General features: G+C 45.1%; 1 protein-coding gene across 1 annotated transcript; it reads right to left on the reverse strand.

Annotated features, from left to right (window-relative positions):
- Window positions 1-7619: 7619 nt before the first annotated feature.
- Window positions 7620-16394, reverse strand: tbx2b (T-box transcription factor 2b). The gene is made up of 8 exons (XM_056374000.1): window positions 16249-16394; window positions 15169-15999; window positions 13992-14259; window positions 12180-12326; window positions 10934-11010; window positions 10649-10818; window positions 9403-9986; window positions 7620-9069 (listed from the first exon to the last, which is right to left on the reverse strand). Exons 2-8 carry the CDS (start codon window positions 15525-15527, stop codon window positions 8611-8613), a joined length of 2064 nt encoding a protein of 687 aa, XP_056229975.1. The 5' UTR covers window positions 15528-15999; window positions 16249-16394; the 3' UTR covers window positions 7620-8610.
- Window positions 16395-16470: the final 76 nt, after the last annotated feature.

Consider the following 16470-nt stretch of genomic DNA (forward strand, 5'->3'; position numbering starts at 1 on the left):
GCTGTTCATATCAGTTCCTCAATATACCTGTACAAGTTCATTTATTCACATATTTCATTATAAAACAAACAACAACAAATGAACAACATGAGGACAATATACCAGAGGTTACAGACAAAGAACAAAAAGATATAAATATAATCTTCATGTTTAGGAAACAATTTATTGTCTCAACATTTTAATCATTTTCCATCTTTAGTTTCTAATTGAGCCTGAAAAACTTGTTTTTTTTGGCCACTTGCAGCTCAACAAGCTGTAAACAGCGTCAACATGAAATCACTGCTGAGAAAGCTGATGCTGAGAATGTGTTAGCAAACAGAGGCTAACTTCCATCATCAGCACAACATGAAACGTGTCGTGTTTCTGAAGCTCTGATGAATAAAAGTCCAACACTGACTCTTCGTTCAGCTCTGAGAGAAACATCTGGTTCTTTAGCTGCTAAATGCTGCACCGTCTTCACCAGCTGGTTTCTAACTGAACTGAAACAGTAAAGCTGCGGTCCTAAAACTGAAAAACAACCAGCTAACTGTCCTTTTCTTCCTGCCTCTCCTGCTGCGTCGCTGCAGTTGTAGGTGAGTTAGTTCCACCTGCAGCTCAGTGGATCAGTGTGGACTCATTGTGAGGGTGATGCGTCGCGTCACACACATCCTTCTGCCTGTGAACGAGAGAAGAGAAGAGCCACTCATAAAAACTGCTCCTTTCATATTTATTGAAGTCAGCTGATCAGTTGTTGGCATACAAATCTCCATGGTAACAGCTTTGCATAAACAGATATAGTTTGAGAAGGATAGCTGAAGGAGGATCGGCTCAGACTGCGTCACGTCAGACGTCACCTCTGCAGAGGTCGCTCCAAATTCAAAACTAAAATCCTTCTCCGCCACATTTCTCTGTAGCTTCCTGGTCTGCAGCGTCACTCCATCTTAAGCAGCTGCTGTCCAGAATAAAACCTAAAACAAGGTCAACATCTCAGGTCAGAGTGAAGTCCTGCGTTCACATCAAATAAAAGCAGCTTCAGTCAAACAGTCCTGCTCGCGGTTCTCAGAGGCCGGACTGATTAAAATCAGCAGGCTGCTGAAGCAGAGGAAAAACATGGCTGCTTCTTCACTTTCTCCATCACACACTCTGAAACTAATCTCCAAATCTTCATGTTTACAACCGGCCAACATGTCAGTTAGTAATAAACAGCTCTTATAAATCCTGCGCTCTGTCTTTGTTTCTGCAGAAGCAGCAGCATCAGTCAAACTCCAGCCGGAGAACAACACCCGTCTGTGGAGTAACTCAGAGTTTATCTAAGCAGGCGTGGGTGTATTTTACATGCGTCTGAGTCGGGACAAGTGTTGGGGGATGGGGGGCGGGTTGTATGTTTTTAGAAGAGCTGCAGGGTTCGGTCTCAGCATCTCGACTCGGCCCGGCCGTTCGTTCATCATGACAGAGACTGTTAGTCTTTGCTAATCTCCTGTGTTGATCTGGTGTCGGCCCCGTGTGTGAGGCCAGGCCTCTTAGTGTCGTCAGAGCAAATGATTTCTCCGAGGTCAGACGCTCTCATCCCACATACTTCCTCTTCTTCTTCTCTGCCCTCTTTAAACACGTCCTCCAGGACTCTGCCGTGATCAAAAGCCCACTTGTGCAGAGGCCTGGACGTGCAGCAGGCCGGAGCTGTGTTTGTGATTCAGGCTCGGAGAGCGGCGGGCGCAGCCTCTCGCCGCCGTTTGATCTAGGACAGTAAAAAGCCGCCTCCTCGCCGAAGCCCGGGCTGTTTCTTTTAGCAGTAATGAGTGACAAGATGGAGGCTGCCCAGCGTGGCCTTCTCCAGCCACTTCATTAGCCGCCCCGCAGTGTTTGGCTTTGCTCTGATTTACGGCTTTTCCGTTCGACTCCTTTCAGTTTGTAATTTGTCTCCGGAGCAGCGGGTCATAGGAGGATGTACCATGACACACAGTCTTTACATAGAGCCCTTACATGTTATATTTATTCCACATCGTGCTGTAATGTATGCTGCGGAACAACCAGGCGTGCGTGAGAGTCGGCACTTATACAGCACGTCGCCCCACGAAGCCAAAATAAATTTGGTGAAATGGTTTTTCTCCAGCGAGGTTTCATGACTCTTCAGTGAGATGAGGTAAAAAACAGTTTGTTAGGATCCACTGAACGTCCTATTCCCGCTCCTCTGCGTGTCGGCCTCCACTCCGCCCGGCTCCGCTTCTCATGGACGCCACATTACTGCAGAAAAGTGCATGTTTCACCTTCTCAACCCTTCATAAAGAGGTTTATTGTGGTTGAAAGCCGCTCGCTCGCCGCTCCTTCTCCGGCTCCAACGCGTCTTTGATGTACAGTATGTTTAGGATCAAACACGACTCTAAATTAGACGAGATGACGCTCCTCTGCTGGCAGCGCTCCACGCCACAGTGAGGATCACCAGGCGCACAACAGCATCACAACACCTGCATGTTCCCGCCTCCATGTCTGCAGCTTTAATCACATCAACCTGCTGTGATGAAGGTTCGCACTTTTATTGCTCAAGAAGAAGAAGCTGCATTTATTTATTTATTGTTTTCATTTGTCTTTCCCAGGTCGAGAGTTAAAGTTCGTCTTTCATCAACAAACAGGCAGCAGTTTCCCTCCATCACCGTCTCAGGTAAGTGTCACACCTGTCATCAGCTGTTCGAACTAAGACTTTATCTACGGTGTGAGTTAAAATCATAAAGTGTCACAGCTGTTTGAGAAATGAGGAAACATCTGTCTGAGGTGTTTTATTAACATCAGAATTATAATTTAATCTGTATAAACTCTCAAAGAGAAATTTCACGAGTCAACAAGTGATAAGAAACAAACAATTCTCTCTAACACTTTAAAAAATGTATTTATTTTTAACTTGCATCATATTTACTGTTGCAGTTTATTTTTTTAATGATTATTTTGTTTATTTTTACAGATTTTTTGTCCAATTTTATTTTATGGCTTATTTCAAAATGTCCAGATCTGACTTCTGTATTTTCACATGATGCAGATATTCAAAGCTCACAGCTTCATATTTGGATCAGTGTTTCCTGAGACTGAGACTGTGGAGATGAATATTAATTCAACACCACGAATCATCATCTGTGAACGCCGAGATGTTATAAAGATTATAAATTATATTTCCTGCAGTTTGTTCCTCTTCAATGTGCAGCTTCATTACACTGTATAACATCATCGATGAGACTTGTAAAGTAAGTAAGTACGCCACCTAGTGGCTGTTTCTTTGGTAAGTGGCTCTGCTGGAGATGTGACCTTCTGATGGTGCAGGGGGTTCTGGGTAATATGGCTTGTGTGTGTGTGTGTGTGTGTTTTATCATTTAATAAACATAAACACAAATAATCAACCTGCATTAAAACTGAAAAAAACCTTTATGAAAGAGACTGTTTGTAGATCTATATCTATCTAGATCTGATCTGACTGGACTCTGTGAACAATAACATTAACCTGACCAGAAAGTCACATTTCACAGTGCATGCTGGGAAAAGATCCATTTGCTATTGACCCTGAACTCCAAAAAAGAACAATAATAATTATAATATATAATCAATAATTAATAAGAAGCTTTAGGTTCTGTTCTATATATAATCCAAATAATACACATTTATGAAAGAAAGACTATTTGTGAAGAATCCGCAGCTATAATATAATATAATATGATATAATATGATATAATATGATAATAAAGCTTTTGTGGCAGCAGGATTATTTGCACAGTAAACACTCACGGTCAGTCCACAGGTGTCAGTGGTTTGTTGTTCTACTTTCTGTTCTAGCAGGAACGAGGCGTTCGAGGACGATGATGAACAGTGAGAAACTGTGACTCAGTCTGATACAGGAAATGAAATCATCACCGCCGGAGTGAAGTGTCTCCAGAACAGAAGTTGTGGACTTCCTCTCTCCTCACTCTGTGTCCAGGAGGGGGCGACGGGCCTACACACAGCTACAAACCCCCCAGAAACAGCAGGACACACACACACACACACACACACACACACACACACAGTCTGACTTGTTGCATGTGTTGTTTCTCCTGCTCTGAACGCACCATGACCATCAGACATGAAGGAGATTATAAGTTTCATCACAGCAGAAAGAAAAATGTAGGAAAAACAAAAAGTGGAACATTATTCCTGTGTTTCATTTACAGCTCTTATATTCTGTTATAGGAGCATGTTATTAACTCTTTCTACTTCTGTGTGTGTGTGTGTGTGTGTGTGTGTGTGTGTGTGTGTGGCACTGGCTTGTAGAAGTGTTGCAGTCTCTCTCCTCCTCCTCCTCCCTGCCTCCTAATGAAGGACAACAGAGGCCTGTGATTGGACCCCTCCCTGCTCCATTGTGGACCAGTGTGATGGCCGCACCTGAGCCCAGCGTCCAATGGGCTTCCTGCGCCGTCAGCAGCGCTCTCTGGAGACACCACACAGGTTTCTGGGCTGCGTCCCAGCTCTGTCAGACAGATGCACCGCGCCGATACCGGCCCGTCATTCACAAACACAGATACTGGAAAGTGTTTCCACTGTCTCTAATGTTTATTCAGCAGCTTGGAAATTTCTAATATCTACATGAATCCTGTCAGAGATCAGCTTCTGTCTGTTTCAGCTCTAACAGTTCACATGTGGAACCGGTCAGTGTCCACAGGTGTCCGTCATGTCATTATAATCAAACTAATCACATATGATCTTAATATTAACATTAACTGGCTCTAGGCCTGAATAACACAATTAATTCATCTTTGAAATAACAACAACTTTTCAAACTACTGAGTTTTAAAGTCAAACATTGATGGATGATTTTATTAGAAATGGAAATAGTACTACGACATAAAAATACTCCAATATGAGTAAAAGTACTTCAGAACTGGTTTCTTATTGTTTTATTATTAAGCATTATAATATCAGTGTATGATCATTATTGATGCTGTGATGTGAACGCAGCATGTTGGTGTTCATTTAACACTTCAGGGTATTTTAATCAGTGACACTGTGTTGTATTTATAAGCTGATTTTACATTAAATTAAATATTAATATTTTCCTCTGAAATGAGGAGAAATATAAATTTGCACAAAATGAAAAGATGTCGGAGCTGCGCACGTGGATAAATATTTATTTACCTTCCAACACTGAATTTCTTCTGTGTTTTACTGAAACAATAAACTTAAACCAGCTCAAGTCTGTTTCCTCCTGCAGGGTTTAAGATTTCAACTTAAACAAACTAAGGAAAATAAGTTGCATTCAACTTTTAAATTTGTTTTTTTTGACACATTTTGACAAAATTACACGAACTAAAAAATATCAAGTTGGTAAAAACCACAAAAAATTGTGACAATTTCATGTTAAGACAACAAAACTTTTTTTGTCCAGCATAACTCGTGTCATAATTATGTTTTTGAACTCTAATATTTTAATTAATTGAACAACAAAGTGACTATTTATCACTTTGACGTAAAAACATTAAGTACATATATTTTTACACCCATTTCTGGAGTTAATTCAACCATAGAAATATAAGTTAAGGTCACAAAGTGTGTGTTGTTGATTGGACTTGAACCAATTATTCTGTAACAGCTTTAAACATTTAAACATTGAACATTGGTGCAGATTTAATAAACTAATAAGCTTCACAGTGAATGACTGTAGAAATAAAAGGAAAGAAATGTGAAAGTTTTGCGTGTTAATAAAGCTCCGGTGTCTCCGGTGTATTTTAATGTGGGAGCTGCTGAGTGATGCGATCCACTCCGCGGAGCACGGGGAGGTGGAGGCCGGACCCCGCGCCTGATGTCCGGGTCTCAGAGGGACGCGGAGCTCCTCCTGTGGGCCCGAACCCCGCTTCAAACAACAACACAGGCCCGCGCTGATCATTTAACAGAGTTGTGAATAATCTTGGCCTTTTTACCCCACGCCGTCAGCAGCCATTAGTGATGATCCACGGGGCCTCCACAGGAGCCTATTGATCACTCATAGACTGATTGATTTAGACAAATACTTTTCTCTCCCAGAGCGCGAGGTCGAGTCGCTCTCTCTGTTAATTGAAGATAACAGAGGGGCAACAATGGCCCCCGTAATAGAAGGAGAGTTTTGTGATTATCGCTGCAGAAAGAAAAGAAAATGAAGAAGAAGGGGAGGAGGAGAGGGAGGGAGGGAGGGAGGGAGGGAGGGAGGAGGAGGAGGAGGAGGAGGGGGGACTCTAATTAGGAAGCGGGGCGGTGTGGAGGCTGTGGCCGGCAGGCAGGCGACAGGCGCCGGGTCCTGGACAAAAGGCTGTCTGCTGCCCTAAACTCCCCCCTGCTTAACCCTTTAAACCGAGACACACATACACAAGTCCGTCACACACACACACACACACACACACACACACATTTTCACTATAAATACAATAAAAAAACACAAGTATTCTCAGAGAAAAATGATAAAAAAATCAGATGTTGACACATTTGTCCTGTGAAAACCATATGTAATGTGTGTGTGTGTGTGTGTGTGTGTGTGTGTGTGTGTGTGTGTGTGTGTGTGTGTGTGTGTGTGTGTGTGTGTGTGTGTGAGATGCAGCAGCAGCAGAGAAAGCTCTTCCTATAAATACTGACATTACTCCAGTCCTTCTAAAAATACCGCCGGGCCGCACAATACTGAAGGAAACGCTGATTGACGGTGACCGAGGACCCGCTCAGAATAGACCTGCACGGACACACACACACACAACACACACACACACACACACACACACACACACACACAGCTGATACACGACCCACCACTAAAAAGCTTTAAACACATTAAACCTCATATTTTTATTGTTATTTTAATTTTCATTTAAAGGTTCAATATTTAAAATTTGCGGCCGAAAAGTTTCAATTAATCGAATTTAAATGTATTTATCATAATAATGTGAATTAAACACCATTATATTTTCTTATCAAATGTTTTTCATGTGAAACGTTTGACCGACAGAGGGCGCTGCTGCCCCACGTGTGTGTGTGTGTGTGTGTGTGTGTGTGTGAGTGTGTGAGAGTAAAAACCATAGATGACTTCATAAAGAAATGTCTACAGCTGCTTTTCTATAATTAGATGATTATAACAACAATGAAAATAATAATAATGATTATAATGAAACGCCTTCAAGCTTTTCAGCACAACGATTTTTTATTGAAATTGTGAGACAATCAAAAAAAAAAAAAAATACCCGGACAACCAGCATAAACAAGATACTTTTCGTCTTTAAATATATTTATGAATAGATATGAACGATGCGCCCGTAGAGGAGGAATTGCTTTGAACGTCTCCAGGCTGGAGTGAAGTAACCTGAGGTGTTTTTGAATCCACGTGGAGTCAGTCCGTCTGTCTGTTCCTCTGTGTGTCGGTGGGTGCGGACTAAAACATGGCACACACCTTTCTCCTAAAAATCAGCGACGCTTCTTACAATTTGTCAAACCAACAGCGCTAAATAGCTTCTTTTTAATTTACAGTATATGGTCATGTAAAATGAGGAGGGGGAGGGGGGAGGGAGGAAGAGGAGGAGGGAGGAAGAAGAAAGAAAAAAAAAAAGCAACGAGTTAAATTCGAAATATATACACGCTAATATACAGCCTTGAATAAATTAATACCAATTGCATATTCTTGGATCTTAGCTTTATTTACAGATTGTTTTTATTTTTAATTACATAAATATTTCAGAAACATTTTTTCTGGCATGAAATGATGAGCGGTTCTTTCTCTTGCAGACGGAACGTTCAGCTTCCGTCCCTTTTGAAATCATCAGGCCCGGAAACAACAACAACAACAACAAAACAAAAACAAAAACAAAAGTTTTTGGACGCAGCTTGAGACCTGCCTGTCGGCGGCGTGAGGAGGCTCCTGCTCCGGGGAGCAGAGATCAGGGATCAGGCCTGGATCCTCAGATGCTTCAAGTCATCACTCTCTCTCTCTCTCTGTGTGTCTCTCTGTGTCTCTCTCTCTCTCTCTCTCTCTCTCTCTCTCTCTCTGCGCCGCTCAGTCTGTGGAGCTGCAGGAACTCAGGCAGGTTAGACCGATATCTGGGGCCCGATACTGGCCTCTGTGGTCCGCCTCTGAGATCATGGATGTGACAAGAGTTTGTGGAAATGATCAGTGTTAGTCTCTCGGACACTTCCTTGAACTTAAGAGTTTTGTTTAAATAATATTTTTTAATGATTATTTAGTGTTTTATTGTTTTTGTTTTTTTTTATTCTTTGCAGATTTAATTTATAGTTTTTTTTTTATCAATTGATTGTGAATCCATGGATGTAGTAAAAAGAGCTGCTGACTCCGACACTGGGACTCAAGGAAGAGTTCTGGTGTGTTGTCTGACAGGCTTCCTCTCCCCCTCTCTCTCTCTCTCTCTCTCTCTCTCTCTCGGACAGGAAACCTTAAATACTTGTGAATTTTAAAAAAGGTTAAATTTAATGATATGGACTAAATTTCACTCAATCTGCAGCTTTTGTTCCAAAACAAAAAAATCAGTTATCAGCCTTCAACAGCCCTCATCGGTCAGACCCTCATCCCACTCTGTAATGTGCTGTACAGGACAGATGCACGTATAGTCCTCTGGTGTTCAAGCCAAGACTTCTTCCCCGACAGAGTCTTCATCACTTGGGGGAGTCTGCGGCCGGGGAGGGCTCCCTCTGGCCCTCCAGGCCGCTCACCAGTCTCTGGATGCTCTGCAGCTCGTTCACCGAGTCCTTGACGGAGGCTTTGGGGGAGGCGACCCTCCCACTCGAGCCTCCTGTCTTGTGGTTGCTGTGGTGCTCCGGGGCCGGGCTGGCCTCTCTGCTGCCCGGCTTGGAGGACTCGGAGCCGGGGTTGAGGCCGCCGGGCAGACCGGTGGTGGTGGTGGTGAGCAGGCTGGAGCTCTGGGGCAGCGACACCGGCAGCTGGTAGGGGTTGAAGCGGAGCCGAGGCCGGGACGAGCCCAGGAAGGGATTCCTGGAGAGGGGGCTGGAGGTGCTGGTGGTGGGGAGGGCTGAAGCTGAGGCCGCCGCCGCAGCCGCCGCCATGTAGGTGTACGGGTACGGGAAGAGGCCCCCGAACGGAGGCATGGGGATGCCCTGCAACACGAGAGAGGAGAGAACTCATCACTGTTTCCAGTCAAATAATCAAAGTAGCAACGTCCCATAAACTCAACAATCTGTTTGCTCAGAGGATTCACAACAGATTTCTGAGAGTAAAAGACAAATGAGACAGAAAAACAACAAGTATTTTATATATTTGAGTTTAAATTCTCTTTAAACTTCATAAAAGGTTTAAAAAAGTTATTAAATCCTCTTGTTTTAAAACAGACGCGTGACATTTAGCTTTAATCCTGTAAATGAAAGCAGCTCAGGTGAAGTGTTGCTGCTCTGTCTGAACTCTGTCCATCAGCTACAGGTGACCCTCCTTACCTGAGAGGCGAGCATGTGCTGGGACAGATGGAAGGGGAAGGGGTTGGGGGTTCCTCCCGTGCCCTGGGTGGCGAGGCTGCCGTTTTCCAAGCCGCTCGCCCCCGATACAGAGGCCAAAAGATGCCCCATGCCCATGGCGGAAAAGGCTCCGGGGGCCATGGCAAACTGCCCGGGATGAAACAACAGCGGCGATCCGGTGTTCAGGGGGTTAAAGAACTGCTGACTGTGCAGACCGGACAGAGCCAGGCTTTGTAAGTGTCCCGGGCTGAAGTGCGAGGGGCTCTCAGTCTGGACCATGAGGGGGGAGAACGCGTCCTTACTGGCACTGATGCCCCCGGCCTCCGAGTCCTTTGTCAGTGCGTCCGTGGTGTCCTTCCTGTGCCGGCTCTCCGCCTTGTCCTTCTCTAGGTTCCTCATACTGAAAATGGACTCGTCCTTCTTCTCGGCGCCGGGCCTGTCGCGCACGCGGTCCTCGCACCTGGAGCTGTAGGGGGACACGGGTTCAGGTCCGGGGCTGTTGGAGGCGGTGCAGTGCTCGTCCTGATGCTCCAGCTCCTGCTCGCTGTCAGTGCACGTTTTCTCATCTGCAACACGAGGAAAGAACCTTTAACCATTTATCACCTCGTCCCCAAAAACACACGACAACAAACAAACACTGCTGCATTTTTATCAGCAACATCAAACATCCCAGAGTCAATGAAACCAGCACATTAAAAGAAATAACTGGCTTTGTTAAATTAATTAGTTTGATAAATTAAAGGAACATAAAACAGTGGGAAATAAAAACCTTAAATATCTATAACCTCAGTGACTCTGAATATTCTCAATTACTACATTTTAAATTGTCAAAATCACAGCTGTTCCAAAATAATGTATTTATCTTAAATGAAATAAATCCAGTACAAAGGCTGATCTTAGTTTAATTATCTGACAGGTGTGAAACACACGAGCCAAAACAAACCCATAATAATATGATTTATTTTAACATTTATCAGGTTGTAGATTAATATTACAGAATATACAGTATATTATATTTAATTTAAAAAGTATTTATTGAACAAGCTAATTAAAGTCGATATATATTATACATGAAATTAGCCTCATTTTGTTGATTATTCCCTCAATTTTAAATGACTCCATTTAAATATATAAAATAATGTAATGACACCTGGTGATGCTGGATCTAACCCTGGGACTCATGTCCGGGTCACAGCACCAGAATGAAACGGTCACTGCCGGTTCTCACCTCGGCTGGGTCTGCTGAACCTCAGCGGGCTGGTACCGGCTCCCAGCGGGGAGTGGACGGCGTCCCTGCCCGTCGGAGCCTCACTGGAAGAGGCGTCCGAGTCCGCGCCCTCCCGGTCCGCCTTGCACTGGTCCTCGTACATCCGCAGCGACGGCATGGTCAGCTGCTTCCTGCACAACAACAACAACAACAACAACAATTAATAATCATAACAATAATAATGACGGGTAAAAACATGGCACACACACCGTCGCTTTTACAGGTGTGATGGCGGGAGTCTGTTACCTTTTCTCCCGCCTTCCGTTCCCCGTGTCTCTGAATCCTTTTGCGAAAGGGTTGTTGTCGATCTTCAGCTGCGTGATCTGTTGGAAACACACGGACACACTTCATGTCAGACTCAGGACCGGGATCCGGATCCAGACCAGGAGCAGGACTCGTCCTTTGTTTGTTTGTTTGGGTCACATTCAGTACCAAACACACGCACACAGAACCGTGCAGGACTTTGGCCCCCGGGGGCCTCGGATTTGCATTATTAATAAAAAGCGAAATGATGGGTTCGTTATTCTCATTGGCCTCTGGAGAGAAATTCTGCCACGAAATATTTCTCTGTGGGGCCCCCACACGAGCCCCCGGACCCCCCAGAAAAAACAGAGGGCAGAGGAGGGAGCAATATGGAACAGATGACTGTCATATCAATAATTAATACTGCGGTTTGGATCACTGCTGCTGCTGTGGAGGAGCCCGGTGTTGTGGCTCCTCGTGCGGCCTGCCCTGCACGAGCTCCTGGAGGCCCCTCGCTGGCCCTACAGGCGCGTGCCACTTGAGCAGAGACTCGCAACATCTGCGGGGTCAGCAGCTCTTTAAAAGGCCTGTAATCGATTGTGACTCTTTGCCATAAACTTTTACAACAAGACCCCCCCCCCCCCCCTTCTTACCCCCTCCTCACCTGGACACAAGCTCCAGTTCAACCCCAGTTTATAATAATGTCACATACAATTCTCCACTCAAACCCCCCCTGTATTTATCAATCAAACATCTTGTTAAATCCAAACTACGGAGGCCGAGAGTGTCACTTTATTTAAAGAAAATTTTAAAAACTAAAAAAAAAAAAGTATATATATATATATATAGGCTATATATATATATTTATATATATTTATATAGGACCTATCTGCCGCATCACAACCAAACACAACACACTCTGCTGTATTTATCCGCCTAATTGATTCACTGCTGGGGAAGGTAACAGCTCATTTGTAGCAGATAAAACACGCACACAAAATATCTGCTTCACACACAGATCCAGGCAAAACAGCAATTAAAACAAAAATCAAGTGGGACATGATGGGAGCCTCTGCAGGGAAATTAGGCGACCTAAAAAATCAGATTAAGTCTCCGGGGTTTGGTGGCGGTGGTGGGGGGAGGGGAGGGGAGGGGAGGGGAGGACTAGGAGGCATGTAAGAACATTTATTTTTGCAAGAATAGCTGCAGCCATATTTAGAGGCCGTGCTGAGTGAGAGCGCTGACCCACCTTGTCGTTCTGATACGCCGTCACGGCCACGAACTCGGTCTCCGGGAACACGTAGGTCCGGAAGGTGCTGTACGGCAGCTTCAGGATGTCGTTGGCCCGCACTATGTGGAACCGGGGCTGGTACTTGTGCATGGAGTTCAGGATGGTCTGCATCGCCAACACACACACACACACATACGCGGATTTGAATATAGAATATCAGCGGCGTTTTTACGTCTCTTTTTGTCGTTTTTCTCCAAGCTGAAACTGCCAGTGTTGCCGCGGATCATCGGCCTATTGTTAGTGATGCTGTTATAATTACTGTGTGAGCAGCTCGGGCTGTAATTAGTGCAGGGCAAAGGGAAAAACGGGACCAGGCCACACATGTTGTCACGAGGACCCAGAACCACAGCAACAAAAAAACTAAACAAAAACTAAAAAACTAAAAACTAAAAAATCTGATTTCATCCAGTTTTTATCAAAAGCACGTTTCCACTTTTTCCTTCATCTGCTGTGACACTCTTTAACCTTCATACACTTTACCATCAAATATACATTTATTTATATAATAGACTAAATATCTTTTAAAATTACAAACAAATTTAAATATATATTTACAAATAAGGCAGGCAATTAAACGCTATGATAATGTTAATTACAGATTTATATATAGGCTATATATATATATATATATATATATATATTTTTTTTTAAATTAGAATATATTCATAAAATATGATCTTGTATGTGTTTGTAACCGATTGCAAATAATTTTGACTGACATGTAAATGTTGAATTTGTTTCCAGTCACTCTGACAGTCACATGGACTTTATCAGATATTTTATTTGTAGTTTATGGTTAATTTATTTTTACAATCACAGGTGCAATAATGTAGAATAATGTCAAATAAAGTAAAAAATAAAGTAAAATACAGGAAATACTGCAGGAAATATTTTATTATAGATAAAAACCAAATGCAGTGCAGCTTCCAGACCTAATATATATAACAACACGTATACTACTACACTATACTACACGACACTATACTACACTATACTATATTACACTATACTATACTATATTACACTATAGTGTTGGGTTACAGGAGCGGATGTGAGACGTCATTTCTCTGTGACCTGGTTTGATCAGACGCCACTTAATCCTCCGTCCAGCAAACACACTGAGCTCAGTTATGTGTGTTTTATTATTTTATTTATTTCTAATAAAACCTCGATTAAAAAATAAAGAATAAACATGGAGGTAGGGAGGGAGGGAGGGAGGGAGTGAGGGGGGGCGGTGAGTCTGCAGCCTTGCAGCCGTGCAGGGCCCCCGGGGCTGGGCTGCTGCTGCAGGGAGGGAGCAGGGCCGGAATGGCTCTGGATGTTTGGATGCAGGCTGATAATATTCTGGAGAGCAACACGGAAACATAAGCTGTGTGTGTGTGTTTGTGTGTGTGTGTGTGTGTGTGTGTGTGTGTGCGTGCGTGTGTGTGTATGTGTGTGCGTGTGTGTGTATGTGTGTGCGTGTGTCAGGGACGGGGGGGTTGGGGGGGGGAGTCAAGTGGCGACAAAGTGTCAACAGCTTTGGACGTGGAGACGAGCAGCGCCGTCGTTTACTCCTCTAATGTTGTATTTCTGCTTCACCACTGAATCTACCTGCTCTGATCTCTCTCTGATTTATTTCCCGCTGTTCCTGCGTGTTTCCTGTTGTTATTAATTTTCATCTTTATCTTAAAAACACCTCAAACCCTCAGCAGCATCTGATCCAGCAGACACAGACACAGGCGCGTCTCCGCTCAGACTAAAACTAAAAGAAAAAACTCCAGTACTCACAAATCCGTGTTTGTCTGAGATGTTGTTGGTCAACTTGAGTTTATGGAAAGCAACAGGCTTGGCCATCCACTGCTCGCCGGTGGCCGGGCTGTCCGGGTGGATATACATCCTCTTGGGCATCTCCGGGTCGGCCTTGCCCGCCACCATCCAGCGGGAGTTGTGGAACTTGTAGCGGCAGTCGTCCGCCGCCACGATGTCCATCAGCAGGATGTATTTGGCCTTTTTGTCCAGGCCGTTTATTCGCACTTTGAACGGAGGGAACATCCTCCTGGAGAGAGGGAGAGAGAGAGAGAGAGAGAGGGAAACACACGGGGAGTCAACCACAACACAACGTGCAGACCGTGAAGGCAACACTTGAACAAGTCTGACAAAAGAGGCTTTGAAGGCGCAGCGAAAACACGACGCTCCGACAAGTGGAAATATTGTAATGGTCAGATATTATTCTCCAGCGCGGCAATTAGGAGACAGTGAAGACCCAGTGTGTGTGTGTGTGTGTGTGTGTGTGTGTGTGTGTGTGTGTGTGTGTGTGTTGTGTGTGTGTGTGTGTGTGTGTGTGTGTGTATTGTCCAAGCCTTACACTACAGACCTGAGTATATATTTATGACCACAGCACTTCACATTCCTGCTTTTTGAAGTGACAGCCTGTTTATAAAAGCGGATAAAAACCTGATTCAAGCTCAGGTCACTTTTTATTTTTATTTTTTTATATATATATATATTTATTTTTTTACCAAATATCCCAAATATTTTCCTTTGATGTGTCCGGAAATGTGTCACAAATATTTCACAATAAACTCCTTTTAATTGAATCTCTTACTGGAATAAATGAAGCCAGTTTAACCCCTTAAATATTCATACTATTCTCGGGCTGGAACTCCTTTTAAAAACTATATATTTAATGCATAATGTGAGGGGAGCAGAGCTCAGCCCTGCGGCGTGCTGTAGTTTTCTTGTGTGTTTTTGTTAATGGTAAATCAGGCTGGAAATCGCAGGGAGAAGAAGCGCGGGTCAGTAAAGGCCTGACGCGCAGGCAGCCGCCGAGCACCGGGAGGAAAAGCCTTTCTCAGCGGCTCTGATCTCGTCAGCTGCGGCTCCCTCTCTCTGCTCATATGCGGGAAAACCTCCGGACGTGTTTGCAGGATAAAAATATTCTCGGTGGATCCAGAGGGATTCTTACCTTCCGGACTTGGTAATAACCATCTCCGTCCCGAGTTTATGAAACTGGTCCCAAAGATCCTTGGCTTCCAGTGTAACTTTGGGGTCGTCGTCCACCTCCTCCTCGGGCTCCAGGCTTTTCATGCTGCGGAGATGAGCCGCCTGATGGTGGCTGAGGGCCGGGTGGAGCCCAGCCTCCGCCGCCCCGGCCAGGCTGTGATCCGGGATGGGCTTGGTGAGCGCCCCGGGAGGCAGGCTGAGCGCCGGGAAGAAGGACGGCTGCGCGGCCGCTAGGAAGGCGGACATGGGGAAGTCGGTCGGCCGGTGTGCGTGGAAAGGGTGATAAGCCATTGCAGTCCCTGTAAAAACTGGATCTCTCATCGGTGCATCCACAAAAACCAAGTGAAAATAATGGATATTTTTAGTGGTATTTCCCTCCCCAACCTTGAAGCCAGTGTTAGGTCCGCGCCTCGCGAGCACTTTAAATGTGTAAAGCCGCACGAGAGGGAGCGCCGCGCGGCGGAGTCAGGGTGAAGAAAACAGCCCGGAGTTGTTGTCGGTGTGTTTCTCCGTCGGTTCCTCCGCGGACTCCTTCAGTGGAAGCGGCGCGGTGGCGGGAGAGTCCGGCTGCGCTGCGTGCCTCTTACACAAATCAGCAGTTTCTCTGCTTCAGTCATCCCACACTGACTGGAGAGATGTGGCCCCGTTCACTGCAGATCTGTGACTATCTCACATGTCCTTCCTGCCTCCATCCCCAGCACTAATGAACCAAGCCCCTTTGATTGCTGATTTTACGCTTTCTGGACCAATTGTGGGCCCCTATAGGCGTGGTTCTGACAGCTCCAGCCAGACTCTGGGAGAGGAAGGGGAGGGGAGGGAGGGGGGACAAGAAGGTGTCGGAAGCATTAGCAGTAAGAAAACATGTCAACAGAATAAAATATTAACCAATGACAGGAAAGATCGGGAAATCCCACCCCCATTTCCAAGCCAAACACCGGGTCAGCCCTCAGTTCTTGGCCGGTGGAGGCATCACCTCTCTCGGCTTGCGTTTTTACAATGTCGCCTCCGGAGAAACCAACCTGTCCACTGAGTGAATACTCACCTTTCTGTGGAGGAGCGGCTCCGCTTCTGCACGTCACCTCAGTCCGGTCACCACAGTGAACCCGCGGCTCCGCGCGCCGCCGCGCTCTCTCCCAGAACACCCTTGTAATTATTGTAAGTTATCGGCTGTTTTGACGCGTAGAGGCGGGATGTGGCTCACATTAGCCCGGGCTGTGTTAGCGCTGGCTCCAGACTCATACAGCCCCAGGTTTCCCCCACGAGA

Source organism: Seriola aureovittata, chromosome 4 (genome assembly GCF_021018895.1).
Source record: "Seriola aureovittata isolate HTS-2021-v1 ecotype China chromosome 4, ASM2101889v1, whole genome shotgun sequence".
Taxonomy (NCBI): domain Eukaryota; kingdom Metazoa; phylum Chordata; class Actinopteri; order Carangiformes; family Carangidae; genus Seriola; species Seriola aureovittata.

Coding starts and splice junctions, on each gene's coding strand:
- tbx2b (XM_056374000.1), bottom strand. CDS start 15,527: ATGAGAGATCCAGTTTTTACAGGGACTGCAATGGCTTATCACCCTTTC. Junction 14,260..15,168: donor GTTATTACCAAGTCCGGAAG/GTAAGAATCCCT, acceptor CCCTCTCTCCAG/GAGGATGTTCCCTCCGTTCA. Junction 11,011..12,179: donor CGGCGTATCAGAACGACAAG/GTGGGTCAGCGC, acceptor TGTTTCCAACAG/ATCACGCAGCTGAAGATCGA.